At 36.3% G+C, this 17,908-nt stretch overlaps 1 protein-coding gene across 1 annotated transcript in view; it reads right to left on the bottom strand.

Moving 5' to 3' along the window:
- Positions 1–1,113: 1,113 nt before the first annotated feature.
- Positions 1,114–17,908, bottom strand: part of LOC145255664 (mitochondrial import inner membrane translocase subunit TIM50-like) — a 130,779-nt gene continuing 113,984 nt past the window's right edge. Inside the window, exon 11 of the mRNA XM_080114221.1 lies at positions 1,114–1,942. Coding sequence (XP_079970347.1) covers positions 1,850–1,942 — 93 coding nt within the window. The 3' untranslated portion in view covers positions 1,114–1,849. The remainder of the gene's footprint in view (positions 1,943–17,908) is intronic.

Here is a 17,908-nt window from a genome sequence, read left to right on the forward strand (position 1 = left end):
TTATTTATACAACTCCTTTTATTTATGAAGCTTAATGTAATTACAGAGCACATAAATTACAAAAAGACTCATTTGTATATATAGTTCTTTGCATATTTTATAACATATCAGTATAAGGCTGAACCAATTGTACGTTTGTAAATTAAATAAAACTGAATCCTTGTTTTTGAAATGAACCTAAAAAATGAGGGTCTGTTCCCAGTGAAGCGGTATATTATAAAAGTATGTGTAGCTCTAGTATTGCACTATCGAGCTATTTAAATGAACGTTCGTTAATATCTTTGATTACAAAGTTGGAAAGTTATAGTTCAATAAAATATATATTTGTCTTTACAAAAGCAGTAGTTTGTTGCTACACAGTCATGAGCATGTTTCGGTCTACTAGTATTTACTAACTAGAGACCTCATCAGGCAACAACCTTTATTTTCGAAAACCGAAACATGCTCATGACTGTGTAGCAACAAACTACTACTTATATAAAGACAAATGTAACCTGCTCTACTTCTGTATTGAGCACTCTTGTATGAATCTCGTTATATTTCACTGGTTACCCTACCTTTGGAAAATAGCAACCTCAAATTATATATACATATATATATATATATATATATATATATATATATATATATATGTATGTAGAAGGCAGTACAATGCAGAGGCAACGGAAGATGAACTTAAGTAGACAAAGAATAGTTTTATTAATTCAATACGTGTACACACATATTTGCACTATCATTACCTGCGTTAGATGGAATATCCGTATTCTATAATATTTTGAGAAAGATCTCTTTGGATGTGTTTGACTGTGGTTCAAAATATTATAGAATATAGATATTCCATCAGACAGGTAATCACAGTACAAATATTAATGTGTGTATGAAATATATTAATATATACCAATGTATTCATAGTTGTATTAATAAAACTATTCTTCATCTGCTTTAGTTTGTGTCTTTCCATTACCTTTGCATTGTACTGCCTTTTACAAATTACATTTAATTACACACTAAACAATGCTTCAAACAAACTACATTAACCTCATATATGGATATATATATATATATATATATATGGATGAGAGTGAAATTTTAGCTTTTAATGATCAACTAAGTGTTAGGAAAATACAACTGGTTATTACAAATGCCACGTTTATTTGCACGCCCTAAAAGACCCAAGTCATCAGTGTGGAAGCTGTAGTTTCGAAGTTGGGCAAGTGTATGCGGTCAGTTTGTAAACAGTCAACAGAATCACAGATATATACATTGCTCGAGTTTTGATTAATTTTTCATATTATTCCGATTCTTCGAACTACTGTTCTCCTTTTGAGTGTCATTTTCACAACGGTTCCATCGATGTAATTTCTGACCAACTTCTGCATGGAATTTCTTAAAGAACCTTTTATTTAATCCACATGAGTAGCATGCTCTTGTTCCGTCAGCCATGACATGTTGACCACACAGAGGATTGAACCTTTCATCTCCGGAAGAGTGTAACTTTACAGTTGAATTTTACCAAGTGGATAACACCATGCTATGGGTCTTTGTGAACAAAGTACAATTGCAAATTACCTAGGAGTCCTACTCATTCAGGACTGAAGGAACGAGAACATGCTACCCCTAGTGGATTAAATAAAGGGTTCCGTTTGAAATTCTGTGCAGCTTGCCGAGTTTGACAAGATACCCTTGAAGAAGGTTGAAGGTCACATCAACTGAAACGTCGCACAACATTCAGGATGAGAACAGTAGTCCAAAGAAGCTGAATAAGAAGAAGAATCAAAGATGGCTGACATTTGCGACAGTCATATATGACGACGACAATATGATGACATCCATAAGCTAAGTATTCTTATCACCGACGACCAAACAACGACGGCATCCACGGACTTGACTTTTTCTTCTTGTCTTGCGCTTCTATGAGACGAACCTGCTTCTCTTGTTCTTCCTGGAAGTAAAAACAAAAAAAACATTTTTTATCTTAAGAAAACAAAAAACATTATCTTAAGAAAACAAAAAACATTATCTTAAGAAAACAATTGATATTTCACACAAACATTACCATAGTGATTGATATTTCACACAAACATTACCATAGTGATTGATATTTCACACAAACATTACCATAGTGATTGATATTTCACACAAACATTACCATAGTGATTGATATTTCACACAAACATTACCATAGTGATTGATATTTCACACAAACATTACCATAGTGATTGATATTCACACAAACATTACCATAGTGATTGATATTTCACACAAACATTACCATAGTGATTGATATTTCACACAAACATTACCATAGTGATTGATATTTCACACAAACATTACCATAGTGATTGATATTTCACACAAACATTACCATAGTGATTGATATTTCACACAAACATTACCATAGTGATTGATATTTCACACAAACATTACCATAGTGATTGATATTTCACACAAACATTACCATAGTGATTGATATTTCACACAAACATTACCATAGTGATTGATATTTCACACAAACATTACCATAGTGATTGATATTTCACACAAACATTACCATAGTGATTGATATTTCACACAAACATTACCATAGTGATTGATATTTCACACAAACATTACCATAGTGATTGATATTTCACACAAACATTACCATAGTGATTGATATTTCACACAAACATTACCATAGTGATTGATATTTCACACAAACATTACCATAGTGATTGATATTCACACAAACATTAACATAGTGATTGATATTTACACAAACATTACCATAGTGATTGATATTTCACACAAACATTACCATAGTGATTGATATTCACACAAACATTAACATAGTGATTGATATTTCACACAAACATTACCATAGTGATTGATATTTACACAAACATTACCATAGTGATTGATATTCACACAAACATTAACATAGTGATTGATATTTCACACAAACATTACCATAGTGATTGATATTTCACACAAACATTACCATAGTGATTGATATTTCACACAAACATTACCATAGTGATTGATATTTCACACAAACATTACCATAGTGATTTATATTCACACAAACATTACCATAGTGATTGATATTTCACACAAACATTACCATAGTGATTGATATTTCACACAAACATTACCATAGTGATTGATATTTCACACAAACATTACCATAGTGATTGATATTTCACACAAACATTACCATAGTGATTGATATTTCACACAAACATTAACATAGTGATTGATATTTCACACAAACATTAACATAGTGATTGATATTTCACACAAACATTACCATAGTGATTGATATTTCACACAAACATTACCATAGTGATTGATATTTACACAAACATTAACATAGTGATTGATATTTCACACAAACATTACCATAGTGATTGATATTTCACACAAACATTAACATAGTGATTGATATTTCACACAAACATTACCATAGTGATTGATATTCACACAAACATTACCATAGTGATTGATATTTCACACAAACATTACCATAGTGATTGATATTCACACAAACATTACCATAGTGATTGATATTTCACACAAACATTACCATAGTGATTGATATTTCACACAAACATTACCATAGTGATTGATATTCACACAAACATTACCATAGTGATTGATATTCACACAAACATTAACATAGTGATTGATATTTCACACAAACATTACCATAGTGATTGATATTTCACACAAACATTACCATAGTGATTGATATTCACACAAACATTAACATAGTGATTGATATTTCACACAAACATTAACATAGTGATTGATATTTCACACAAACATTACCATAGTGATTGATATTCACACAAACATTACCATAGTGATTGATATTTCACACAAACATTACCATAGTGATTGATATTTACACAAACATTACCATAGTGATTGATATTTCACACAAACATTACCATAGTGATTGATATTTCACACAAACATTACCATAGTGATTGATATTCACACAAACATTAACATAGTGATTGATATTTCACACAAACATTACCATAGTGATTGATATTTCACACAAACATTACCATAGTGATTGATATTTCACACAAACATTACCATAGTGATTGATATTCACACAAACATTACCATAGTGATTGATATTTCACACAAACATTACCATAGTGATTTATATTCACACAAACATTACCATAGTGATTGATATTTCACACAAACATTACCATAGTGATTGATATTTACACAAACATTACCATAGTGATTGATATTTCACACAAACATTAACATAGTGATTGATATTTACACAAACATTACCATAGTGATTGATATTTCACACAAACATTACCATAGTGATTGATATTCACACAAACATTACCATAGTGATTGATATTTCACACAAACATTACCATAGTGATTGATATTCACACAAACATTACCATAGTGATTGATATTCACACAAACATTACCATAGTGATTGATATTTCACACAAACATTACCATAGTGATTGATATTTCACACAAACATTACCATAGTGATTGATATTCACACAAACATTACCATAGTGATTGATATTTCACACAAACATTACCATAGTGATTGATATTCACACAAACATTACCATAGTGATTGATATTCACACAAACATTACCATAGTGATTGATATTTCACACAAACATTACCATAGTGATTGATATTCACACAAACATTACCATAGTGATTGATATTTCACACAAACATTACCATAGTGATTGATATTTACACAAACATTACCATAGTGATTGATATTTCACACAAACATTAACATAGTGATTGATATTTACACAAACATTACCATAGTGATTGATATTTACACAAACATTACCATAGTGATTGATATTCACACAAACATTACCATAGTGATTGATATTTCACACAAACATTACCATAGTGATTGATATTTCACACAAACATTACCATAGTGATTGATATTTCACACAAACATTACCATAGTGATTGATATTTCACACAAACATTACCATAGTGATTGATATTTCACACAAACATTACCATAGTGATTGATATTTCACACAAACATTACCATAGTGATTGATATTCACACAAACATTACCATAGTGATTGATATTTCACACAAACATTACCATAGTGATTGATATTTCACACAAACATTACCATAGTGATTGATATTTCACACAAACATTACCATAGTGATTGATATTCACACAAACATTACCATAGTGATTGATATTTCACACAAACATTACCATAGTGATTGATATTTCACACAAACATTACCATAGTGATTGATATTTCACACAAACATTACCATAGTGATTGATATTCCCACAAACATTACCATAGTGATTGATATTTCACACAAACATTACCATAGTGATTGATATTCACACAAACATTAACATAGTGATTGATATTTCACACAAACATTACCATAGTGATTTATATTCACACAAACATTACCATAGTGATTGATATTCACACAAACATTAACATAGTGATTGATATTTCACACAAACATTACCATAGTGATTGATATTTCACACAAACATTACCATAGTGATTGATATTTCACACAAACATTACCATAGTGATTGATATTTCACACAAACATTACCATAGTGATTGATATTTCACACAAACATTACCATAGTGATTGATATTCACACAAACATTAACATAGTGATTGATATTTCACACAAACATTACCATAGTGATTGATATTCACACAAACATTACCATAGTGATTGATATTCACACACATTCCAATAAAGGCGCACTGTAAACACTGACCATATTGTCATCTGCAATACAAACACTGATGAGCAATGTTTGACGGACACCATCATCTCTGCATCCAACATGCAGTTTTACATGACTTACTTCAAAACTGGGACAGGTTTTAATACTTATGCACTATGCTGAAATAATATTATTTATAAAGCTATTAAGGGCGCAAGAGAGAGAGAGAGAGAGAGGGAGAGAGAGAGATGGAAACAGAGGGTGAGAGACAGACAGAGGGGGGTGAGTGAGGCAGAGACAGAGGGGGGTGAGAGAGAAAGAGGGAGAAAGAAAGAGACGGGGGGGGGAGAGAAAGAGACGGGGGGGGGAGAGAAAGAGACGGGGGGGGAGAGAGAGAAAGAGACGGGGGGGGAGAGAGAGAAAAAGACGGGGGGGGGGGAGAAAGAGACGGGGGGGGGAGAGAGAGAGAAAGAGACGGGGGGGGGAAGAGAGAAAGAGACGGGGGGGGGGAAGAGAGAAAGAGACGGGGGGGGGAAGAGAGAAAGAGACGGGGGGGGGGGAAGAGAGAAAGAGACGGGGGGGGGGGAAGAGAGAAAGAGACGGGGGGGAAGAGAGAAAGAGACGGGGGGGAAGAGAGAAAGAGACGGGGGGGGGGGAAGAGAGAAAGAGACGGGGGGGGGAAGAGAGAAAGAGACGGGGGGGGGGGAAGAGAGAAAGAGACGGGGGGGGGGAAGAGAGAAAGAGACGGGGGGGGGAAGAGAGAAAGAGACGGGGGGGGAAGAGAGAAAGAGACGGGGGGGGAAGAGAGAAAGAGACGGGGGGGGGAAGAGAGAAAGAGACGGGGGGGGGAAGAGAGAAAGAGACGGGGGGGGGGAAGAGAGAAAGAGACGGGGGGGGGAGAGAGAAAGAGACGGGGGGGAGAGAGAGAAAGAGACGGGGGGGAGAGAAAGAGACGGGGGGGGAGAGAAAGAGACGGGGGGGGGAGAGAAAGAGACGGGGGGGGGGAGAGAGAAAGAGACGGGGGGGGAGAGAGAAAGAGACGGGGGGGGAGAGAGAAAGAGACGGGGGGGGGAGAGAAAGAGACGGGGGGGGGAGAGAAAGAGACGGGGGGGGGGAGAGAAAGAGACGGGGGGGGAGAGAGAGAGAAAGAGACGGGGGGGGGAGAGAGAAAGAGACGGGGGGGGGAGAGAGAAAGAGACGGGGGGGGGGGAGAGAGAGAGAAAGAGACGGGGGGGGGAGAGAGAAAGAGACGGGGGGGGGAGAGAGAAAGAGACGGGGGGGGAGAGAGAGACAGAGGGAGAGAGAAAGAGACAGAGGGAGAGAGAAAGAGACAGAGGGAGAGAGAAAGAGACAGAGGGAGAGAGAAAGAGACAGAGGGAGAGAGAAAGAGACAGAGGGAGAGAGAAAGAGACAGAGGGAGAGAGAAAGAGACAGAGGGAGAGAGAAAGAGACAGAGGGAGAGAGAAAGAGACAGAGGGAGAGAGAAAGAGACAGAGGGAGAGAGAAAGAGACAGAGGGAGAGAGAAAGAGACAGAGGGAGAGAGAAAGAGACAGAGGGAGAGAGAAAGAGACAGAGGGAGAGAGAAAGAGACAGAGGGAGAGAGAAAGAGACAGAGGGAGAGAGAAAGAGACAGAGGGAGAGAGAAAGATACAGAGGGAGAGAGAAAGATACAGAGGGAGAGAGAAAGAGACAGAGGGAGAGAGAAAGAGACAGAGGGAGAGAGAAAGAGACAGAGGGAGAGAGAAAGAGACAGAGGGAGAGAGAAAGAGATAGAGGGAGAGAGAAAGAGATAGAGGGAGAGAGAAAGAGATAGAGGGAGAGAGAAAGAGTCAGTAATTTTATTGGAACCAAGAACATTGTGTAATCGATACTTGTACTGGAATAGGGAAGATAAAAACAGAATCGGTAATTGTATTGGAATTGGGGAAGTATATTGCAGTAGCTTAATCACCAGGTGAAATGCATAAAAACGTTATGTCATCGACGCAATTAATACATCGGAATATATTCTGAGTTGTCGAGTTGACAGATGTGACTAGAAACATCATGAAGGTCGCAGATGGGAATTGCCCCCTCCAGATAATGTCCTCGATAGAATCGGATGTTTTTCTTTCGTTTTATATACAGAAATCGATTTTAAATGTAAATATAAAAAGGTATTCTATTTACCTTCTGATATGAATTTTTATTGATTATGCACTTTTTACATATTATGATATATTGTTCAGTTGAATTATTTATCGTGACTCCAATTAGACCCTATTTTCAGAGTTAGCGTTTCTAATGAATCCGATATAAGTAAAGCGAAGTAACCTTCGTCGGAAAATGAATTACGAATTGCTAGTAAGGTTATCCAGCATTGCCTGGATGACAAAGAACTGAATGGATGTTAAAATGCGAAGTTTCTCCCCTTGAAGAGAAATTTTTTTTTCTTTTTTAAAATGAGGAGTGAAGAAATAAAACAGTGCTCGATAAAAGTAAGAACGCCTCCCGGGCACTACTAAAACTGCACCCTCTCCCCTTTCTTTGTAGAGAAATGAGAAACAACGATAAGCTCAATCCAGAGTTAGCGTCTTTCACTTTGAAAAAACATGCAGACTCATTTTCTGCGTTGTATTATTACACGATACGGCACAATCACGTTGAGACACCGGTTCCCATCTGACCACCAAAGTTAAGCAACGCTGAACCTGATCAGTACTTAACGGGTGACCATTTATGTCTTCCAGGTGCTGTATGTACTTTCTGCTTATCTTGGCATTGTTTCCAGTCGTCCTGGACTTATTGTCACTGGACTCAAACAATGCCGATTCAGGGGAGATGTAGTTGGGGATTGCGCAACCCTTGTTTCACAATTACATGCGCAGCTGCCCCCTACAGGGGGGGTATCCTTTGTCTTTCGAGACTGAATGGACGCATCAATATTACACGATAACATTAAAATTGCAATGATGCAAATTTTTGCAATTTTGACCCTCAAAGAGTGAACTTATTTTTCTCAATTTTAGATATTACTAACAGCTAAGGCTGCCTGGCATTGCCCGGTCATAAAGTGTGCATAAATATTATATTTTAATCAATGCAGAAATGGAGACATGTGCATGCAAGCTTTTTACTAAGCAGTTCATTTCCTGTAAGACAAAAAAAAAAAAAAATACTCAAGCTGAGATTGAAACCAAAACCTAACAGTGAGTCAAGTCCGATTACCATTAGGCCATTGACATGATCTTTAAAAATGTTTTCAAACCTACTTATTAACATGATGAATCTGTCGGATATAAATATAAAAATCCAACAACCTGCACATACCAATTTTTCAATCTTGACCCCCCTTAGCAGCCCTTGTTTCCAAATGGAAACCGATACAAAATTTTCCATGTCTGAATACCCTGTATACCAATTTCAAGCCCGTAGATCAAACAATCGTCAAGTATATAAGTTAAGAATTGTCTTCACACACACACACACACACACACATTCTCTCTTTTATATATAGATCATTCCAGGATTACACTAATAAAAAAAAAAAAAAAAAAAAAAAAAAAAAAAAAAAAAAAAAAAAAATCAACTTTGTAGGGTTTTTTTTGTGTGTACTTTTCAAGTTTTAGCTGGACATACAAACACACATGCAGAACTTGAATTCCTACTATACACTACCCTCAAGCGTCTAAGTTCTCTCTGTACAGGAGTTTGTCAAAGCAACCTGGCATAAGGATATTTTTCCCACAAGTAAACATTGACTAAATATTCAAAATCATATAGTATTCGCAGCCAAATAAGATCTCCTTAGTATGGCTAACCCAGACTAGCTTTTACGAGAAATTGTGCACCTTCTCCAGTAATAGCATGAAGCTGGATACTCCACTAGACTAGATGAATTCTTGTCCTGGAATCCATTAAGACCAAGAGACCAAAAAGAAAGAAATACTAAAACATATTAAAATGGGGGGGGGAAAGGAGGAAATTGTTCTCAATTTCTTTACTAACTCAGTGTTTTAGAAGTAAAGAACTTGGTTGTATCCTTGAATGGTTTGTGTCCCGCCATTCATCTCATCCGGAACAACAGACGCAAGTCTCATTTCTTTCTGGACAAATTGGTTTTATTCAGTTTTTCCATGGTCGAAGTTGCGCCATCATTTCTCATACTTAGAAGAAAGAGGGGGGGGGGACGGAGGGAGTCTCTATTTTGCTGTAGTTTTAGAACTCTGCCGATCCATATACCCGGGGAATCAGAGACATACCTTCTCTGATCTGCTCTCTCTGACCTCCCCCGCCGCCCCCCAATCAGACTCTCCGCTGACTCATATGCCCCCTCCCCCCACCTCCCAAAGTTGCATCAAACTAGATGAACTCGTCTTGAAATCAAGTAAGATCAAGAGATCAAACAGAAAAAATATACAAAATACAAAAATTGTTAATTTGGGGAGAAAAAAAAAAAATGTTCTCAATTTCTTTACTAACTCAGTGTTTGGAAGATAAATAACTTTTATAGAACATTTGAATATCTATGTATTTCATTTAAAGTTAAAGTGTAAGCCCCAGGTAGGGGACCACTTGATTTCTAATGTCACCCCCTTCAGCCGGTCGGTTGAGACGATCGTCGACCTCAGAACTCTTCCACTCCAATTACGGCAGCCTGAAAATGACTCGACTCTGGCGGTTTGCAGTTCACTATTTTCGTCCTTCCAGTGACCACTGCCGGTGATAATTCTTAGCCGTTTTAATGTTGCTGATATGGGGTAGTGACAGAATTATCAATTGATCGTCTAAATTTATACTCTGGACCTGTCGTTGTGTACTCACTTACCGGCGAACATCGCCGATAAGAGAGCCGTGGATTTTAGTGTGGTGAAAAAGGAAATTAAAATGATTCCACACACGAATAAACAATTAATCTTGGTTTATTCACAATAATAATGGTCTAATAATATTTCAGAGTTTGAAGGAAGTTGGCTGTAGCTATTTTAAAACGGTAGCTTGTGACTCGAGTTCGGATAAGTTTTTCGGCCATAGGAGATACGTGTTTTAAGTCAAAAGCCCTCTCTGCCCGACTTTAACACCATCTGAATTCGCCAAAATCGAATTCTCTCTTCTTCTCTTCTCTTTTTTTACTGTGTTCGAGGAATATATACATATCCATCAATGCCCTTTAAACATCACGAGTTTGTATTTGTTTACAACAAGAAAACTTGCCTGTCATCGGCTTTCAAACCTTGTTTTCTAAAATAAACAACCGCCTGTCATTTCATCTCGAATTCTGTGTTTCAAAATAAACAGCCAGCTCACTCCAAACTCTGACCGTTACAACAATAAGTATCTCTTGACATACTTTTTCCTTTGTGTGTTCTAACCACAGAGTCATTTGATCATCCTATTGTTTGTTCTTTTTGCTCTTTCTCTACAACGGCATATCAACCCCATAACCTGGTTACACTAAGACCTTTGATAATTTGTTTGTTTGTTTGTTCTGTTTTACGGCATATCAACCACTTTGGGGTCATTTAATGCCGAAAGGTTCGTTATGTTGTGTTAAATATTGGTTTGTTCTTCTTAAGGTTTTTCTTTTTTTGGGGGGGGGGGGTCTTTCCTTATATTTTTGAGTATATTTTAGTTTCTTTCAGAAAATTGATAATTTTTTGGGGATCAATCTTGTTTAATATTGTTTTCAGATTTTTTTCTTGGTAATACTTTGTTCGGATTTGTTCAAGGTCAATGCAGTTAGTCAGTATATGGTGTATTGTGTAGGGTTCTTGACACGTTATACAGTTTGGTGTCTCCTCCCCTTTTAGTAGATGTGAGTGGGTGATGTGAGTGTGACCTATTCGCAGTCTGGTCATTACTACCTCTTCCTTTCTTGTTAACTTTTTGGTGTTTCTCGTTCCAATATTTGGTGTTATTTGGAATAGTTTGTTTTTGGTGCATGAGCTCCAGTTTTCTTGCCATTTTCTCTTCAAAAATGTGTTTATTTTAGTCTTTAGGTCTGTATAGGGGATTTTTCCACTTATGTGGTTTTGTTGCAGAGTTTCCTTTGCTGCCTTATCTGCTTGTTCATTCATGTATATGCCGATATGGCTTGGTATCCAGCAAAAGATAATGTTTTTTTTCATGGTTATGGCATCTATTTTGTTTAGCAATTTTGTAATAAGTGGGTTTGTCATTTTTTTTTCTTTTAGAGATATGAGTATTGAAAGTGAGTCAGTAAATATGATATATTTTTGATGGTCATCATTGGTTATTATATTCAGTGCCGAATCTATGGCTGTTGCTTCTGCGCTGAAAATAGAAGATTCGTTTGGGAGCCTTTTCTTTAGTTTTATTTTTTTGTGGATGGCTGCGCATCCTACTTTATCTCCATCTTTTGATCCGTCAGTGTAAATTTGTGTATATTCTTTGTATGTATTCTGGATGATAAGTAGTTCTTCATGGAAGGTTGATGGGTGGGTTTTCGTTTTGGGATATTTATTTAATTTTAATATTATGTGTGGTTGTTTGATCATCCAGGGTGGAGTTTTTGATTTGTTATATTTATGTATTTTTGTAATGTCCATTTGGGCTTCTGTGAGAAGGTTTTTTATCCGGAGGCTGTAGGGCTTGATGATATTTTCTTTCTTGTTGAAGAGATGTGTGTATTGTGGGTGGAGGGTACATTGGTATGCAGGATTTGTTGGACACGATACCAGCTTTAGGTAATATTGTAGCGCTAACTTCTGTCGTCTTAGAATCAGTGGAGGCTCATGGGCCTCTATATAGAGGCTTTCTACTGGAGAGGTTCTAAATGCTCCCAAGGCTAATCTTAATCCTTGATGATGGATTGTATTTAGTTCTTTTATGTAGGACTTCCTTGCTGCTCCATAGATGAAGCATCCATAGTCCATTTTAGATCTGATTAGAGTTTGGTATAATTTCAATAATGTGACTTTGTCTGCACCCCAATCGGTGTGTGCTAGGACTTTGATCAATTGCATTGTCTTTTGGCATTTTGCTTTTAAATATTTTATATGCGGTATAAAGTTCAATTTTTTATCGAATATAATACCTAAATATTTATGTTGGTCGGTGAGTGGGATGTTCTTGTTATCCAGTTTCAGGTTGGGGTCGTGGTGGAATTTTCGTAATTTGCAAAAGTGGATGCATTTAGTTTTTTCCTCTGAGAATGTAAATCCATTTTCTATGGCCCATTTGTTTATTTTATTCAGACAGAGTTGTAGTTTGCGTTCGGCTGTTTGTATATATTTAGATTGGTAGTATATAAGTAGGTCGTCCACGTATAGGGCGTTTTCAATTCCTGGGTCTATGTTTTTTATGATATTGTTTATTTTAATGTTGAAGAGGGTGACAGACAGGATACTGCCTTGGGGGACCCCCATTTCTTGATCTTTTTGGACTGAATAAGTGTTGTCCATCCGTACTTGGAAGTTTCTATTTGTTAAGAAATTTCTGATAATTTCTGGCATTCTACCCCTAAGTCCTAGTTCATACAGGTCTTTTTGGATTCCGTATTTCCAAGCGGTGTCATACGCCTTTTGCATGTCAAAAAAAATTGCTATTAGATGTTCTTTTTTTGCAAATGCTTCTCTTATGCGTGTTTCCAGTTTTATTAAGTGATCGGTGGGGCTTCTATTTTTCCTGAAACCCGACTGGCTTTCTGTAATTAGATTTTTGCTTTCCAAGTACCAATTTAACCTTTCGTTAATCATTCTCTCAAAAGTTTTGCACAAACAACTAGTTAGTGCAATGGGTCGGTAGTTTGTTGGGTTTGTATGGTCTTTTTTTGGTTTGGGTATTGGGATTACTGTTGCCTGCTTCCAGTTTTTTGGAATGTTGTTAGTTATCAATATCTCATTGTAAATTTGTAATAAGTAGTCCAGTGATGGTTTTGGTAGTTTTTTGAGGAATTGATAATGGATCTCGTCGGGGCCGACTGCTGTATCGGGAGATTTGTTTATTGCCTCCTCTAGTTCTGCACTGTTGAATAATTGATTGTAGTTTTCTTCATTTTTTGATTTGAAGTTTATTTTTATTTTTTCTTCATTTTTCTTTATAGCTTGGAATTTTTTATTTTGGTTTTTTGATGATGAGTTCATTGAGAATTGTTCTGCTAATTTATTTGCGATATTTTGTTTGTCGGTAATCTTTGTGTTGTCGCATATAAGGTGTTTAATAGGGTTTTTTGTATTTTTTCCTGCTATTTTTCTGACCATCTCCCATACTTTTTTGGGTTTTGTGTTTTGATTAATTTTTGTTACATAGTCTTTCCACGAGTTCCGTTTTGATTCTTTGATAGTTTTCCGTGCTTTGGCTTTGCTGTTTTTATAGGTGTCCAAATTTTCTTTCGTTGGACTGTTTTTGAATTTCCTTAGGTTTGCACGTCTGGCTCTTATAGCTTCTTTGCATTCTTTATTGTACCAGGGTTTGTTATATTTTGTAGTAGTGGAACTTTTTGGTATGTTCTCCTCGGCTATTGTGAGTAGGGTGTTGCTGAAATATGTGATGTGTTCTAAGTCAGGATTCGCTTCAGGTATTAATCTGTATTGACATGTATTTTGGAAATTTTCCCAATTTGCCTTTTGTAAATTCCAGCGGGGTGTTTTGTCTTCTGGCTTGGGATTCTCGTTTTCTATTATGATTGGGAAGTGGTCACTTCCGCATGTATCCTTATGTGTTCTCCAGCTATAATCCATGTATATAGTTGGGTCACATAGTGTTATATCGATTGCTGATAGGGTTCCCGTTGGTGGGTGCATATATGTATTCTCTTTGTTGTTGAGTAGGCATAGATCATTTTGGTTAATTATTTTTTCTATGGTTTGGCCTCTTTTGTTGTTTTTTTTACTGCCCCACCATATATTGTGACTATTGAAGTCTCCCAACAGTAGAAAAGGTTTAGGTAGTTGTTTGATTATATTGTTTAATTCTGTTTCGTTTATTGTTTCATTTGGTGGTATATAGAGTGAGCATAGGGTTACTGTTTTGTGTAGTGTTGCAGTTATTGCAACAGCTTGCATATTTGTTTTTAAGTTCACTTTGCTGTGTGGAATGTTTTCGTTTATCAGTATTGATGATCCACCGGTGGCTTTGCATGATAATTTGTTTATGTGGTTGTATATTGAGTAGTGTTTTATGTTAATTTTGTCATTTTCTTTTAAGTGTGTTTCCTGTAGGCAAATTATTGCAGGACATAAGGATTTGATAAGTATTTGCATTTCTTCGATATTAATTTTTAATCCTCTTATGTTCCACTGTAGGATTTTGTTAGTCATGGTTTATATTTTCTTTTGGTTTTGGACTGTTGGTGTTTATGTCTACGTCCATAGTTTCGATGTTAGTTTGGGTTTTCTTTTGGAAGTGGATGGTCTGTTTCTTGTTTCTGGTGAGAGGCTTTTTTTGGGTTTTGGTCTGGGACTTTTAGATTTACTTTGTCTTGACTGTCTTTTTTGGCTACCAGTTTCAACTAGTTCAAATTTATTTTCATTTTCAATTAATACTAATTCTGTTTTTTGTTTGTCATTTTGTTTTTGGGGGGTAGTTTTTTTGTTGTTCTGTTCTATTTCCATTTTTTCTGTTGTTGTGTGTTTATTTTTAACATCTGTTTTTGTCCTTGTTAGTGACTTGGATCTTTCACGTTTTGATAATTGAGGAGGTTTCATTTCTTTAGAGATTGATTCCTCAATATTGATGGAAGTTTTTCTGATTTCCTTTGTTTCGTTTTCTTTTATACTGGGTTGTTCGTTTCTGACTTTTATTTGGCTGTTAGAATTTATTTTCAGTTCTGATAAAAAAGATTTTAATTCTTCAAGTATGTTCTTTAGTTCTTTTGCTAGGTTTGCAATTTCTGGAGCAAGGTTTAGTTCATTGTAGTTGTACATTTTGTTTGCTTGTTGGGTTATTGTGGCATATGAGTTTTTGGTGCGATTTGTGACTTCTTTGCGGGCTTCTTGGAAGGTTATATTTTTTTGATATTTGATTGTTATTATTTCCTTCTCTTGCTTATATATTTTGCACTGTTTTGAGTGAGAGTGGTGCTCTTCTTGACAGTTTGTGCATTTGGTTTTATTTGGACAGTCTTCTTCATCGTGGTCTGGGTTTTTTTCACTGCAGTTTCCACATGTGAAGAATCTTAGACATTGGTCTTTATTATGTCCAAACTTTTGGCAGTTGTAGCATTGTAAAGGTTTTGGAATGTATTGTTCTATTTTCGTTCTTTCATAACCTATATTGATGGTCTCTGGTATTTGAGGATAATTGAATGTTAATATATAAGTGTTTGTATATATTACCTCTCCTTTTTTTTTAAATGTGATTCTTTTTACATCTGTGACCCCTTGGTTTTTTAGTTCTGTTTTGATTTCTTCTGTTGTGCAGACGGAGATTTCCTGGTTTTTTATGACTCCTTTGGAGTAGTTTAGTGTTTGGTGTGGATAAGCTTTGATGTTTGTTTCATGCAATTTTTGTAGTTGAAGTAGAGTTTTGGCCTGTTTTTTATTTTGTACTTCTACCAATATGGTACCATTCCTTAATTTTTTGACATTTTTAGGTGTTATTTTGCTTGATATTACCTTTTGGATAATGAAGGGTGACATTTTAGTTAACGGTATATTAGACGTTGCTTCTAGCACGATGAATCTTGGAAAGTTTGTATCTTCATTGTCGCTGTCAGAGTCTATTTCTGTGTGTGGTCTCTTGGATTTTTTGGCATTCATAATAATTTTTGAAAAATTCATCAGCCATGCTCCCCACCCTCCTCGGAGCCCCTTATGGGGAAGAACTATGAGGGGGTAAATCCCATTCGCCTCGGTTCTCCAGGGCTACATAGCTGGTATACTCAAACATGGGGAGGTTTCCAAGCATTCACAATATATGGTTATGCCCACCCAAGTATGGGATTTCCCTGTATTTTTATTATTCCTGATGGTTACCTTTTTCCCAGCTTGATTGACCCTTCAGCCATCGCTTATTAACTCAGTTTATTGTTTATGTTGAGTGTTAGTGTGTTTTTGTTTGGATTGTCTGAATTAGTGCTTGTCATGACCAACCGATTGATTGGATCGGGCCTATCCAACCTCCCGTCTAGCCTAGTAAGGGCCAAAGTGGTGTGTTGTAGTATCATGTTATTATTTCCTAGGCATGTTCCACTCAACCACCAGGATCCCGTTCTTAATGCATTACGGGTTGCCACCAACGGTCAACTGGTGGTCCCATTGAAGGATTTTTACCCTCTGCAGGGGGGCAGTTGGTATGTTCTATCGCCCTACCAACTAGGCAAAAAAAAAAAAAAAAAAAAAAAAAAAAAAAAAAGGGGTGAGGAGGTGAAGGAAAAAGAAAACGAGGGAGGGGAAGGGGAGGAGAATGTTGTTTTTGTTTTTGTTTTCGCAGAACATGACTAAGTTTTGCAAAAGGGAATAAAAAAAACAAAGACATCTATGTAGGTGCGTTTCATCTCAGGAAGTCAGTAGACAGCCTGATCTGGTAGCACCAGAAGACCTTTGATAAAAGGAGAGAGAGAGAGAGAGAAAACTACTGCAGAAGAACAAACCTATTTCTACTTAAACTTTCTCTCGCTACTTTTCTTTGTCAGTCCCTCTTTTTCTCTTCCCAACATCCATTCTCTCATCTGAAAAGCCCAGTCTTCTCTAGTTGCACACACACTGTCATGGGAGGACATTTTCTTCATAAAAGTATTAAGATATTTCAATTTCTTATAATTATTAAAAATATTACATTACTGGGGGGGGGGGGAATGGCTGTGCCCAGCATGATATTTTAATTTTGTCCAGATTTCATATATATATTATTAAAGAGTCATGATTTCTAAAGTGTGTGTATATATATATATATATATATATATATATATATATAGTTTAATGCGTAAGAGGAAAAGAGAGTTCAATTCCACAAGAGGAGACTTAACAAGCTTCTCCTTTAACCTCTTGTTTAGCTCCCCCTTACTGAAACTCTTAAAAAAAAATATGACGACAGTACAATCTAAAAATAAGCTTAAACCAGGATTAGGGACAAACAAATTCAACTTGCCTCCTCCCTTGAGGCTCTCATTCACAAATATCCGTGGGCTTAGAACTAACTTAGCTGATGTTGAAGCATTTCTCTTAACAAATACCCCGGATATCTTAGCACTAAGTGAGACTAACCTACACTCCTCCATTCCCTCT

The sequence above is a fragment of the Euprymna scolopes genome, chromosome 31 (genome assembly GCF_053919585.1).
Source record: "Euprymna scolopes isolate OS-2025 chromosome 31, ASM5391958v1, whole genome shotgun sequence".
Classification (NCBI taxonomy): Eukaryota; Metazoa; Mollusca; class Cephalopoda; order Sepiida; family Sepiolidae; genus Euprymna; species Euprymna scolopes.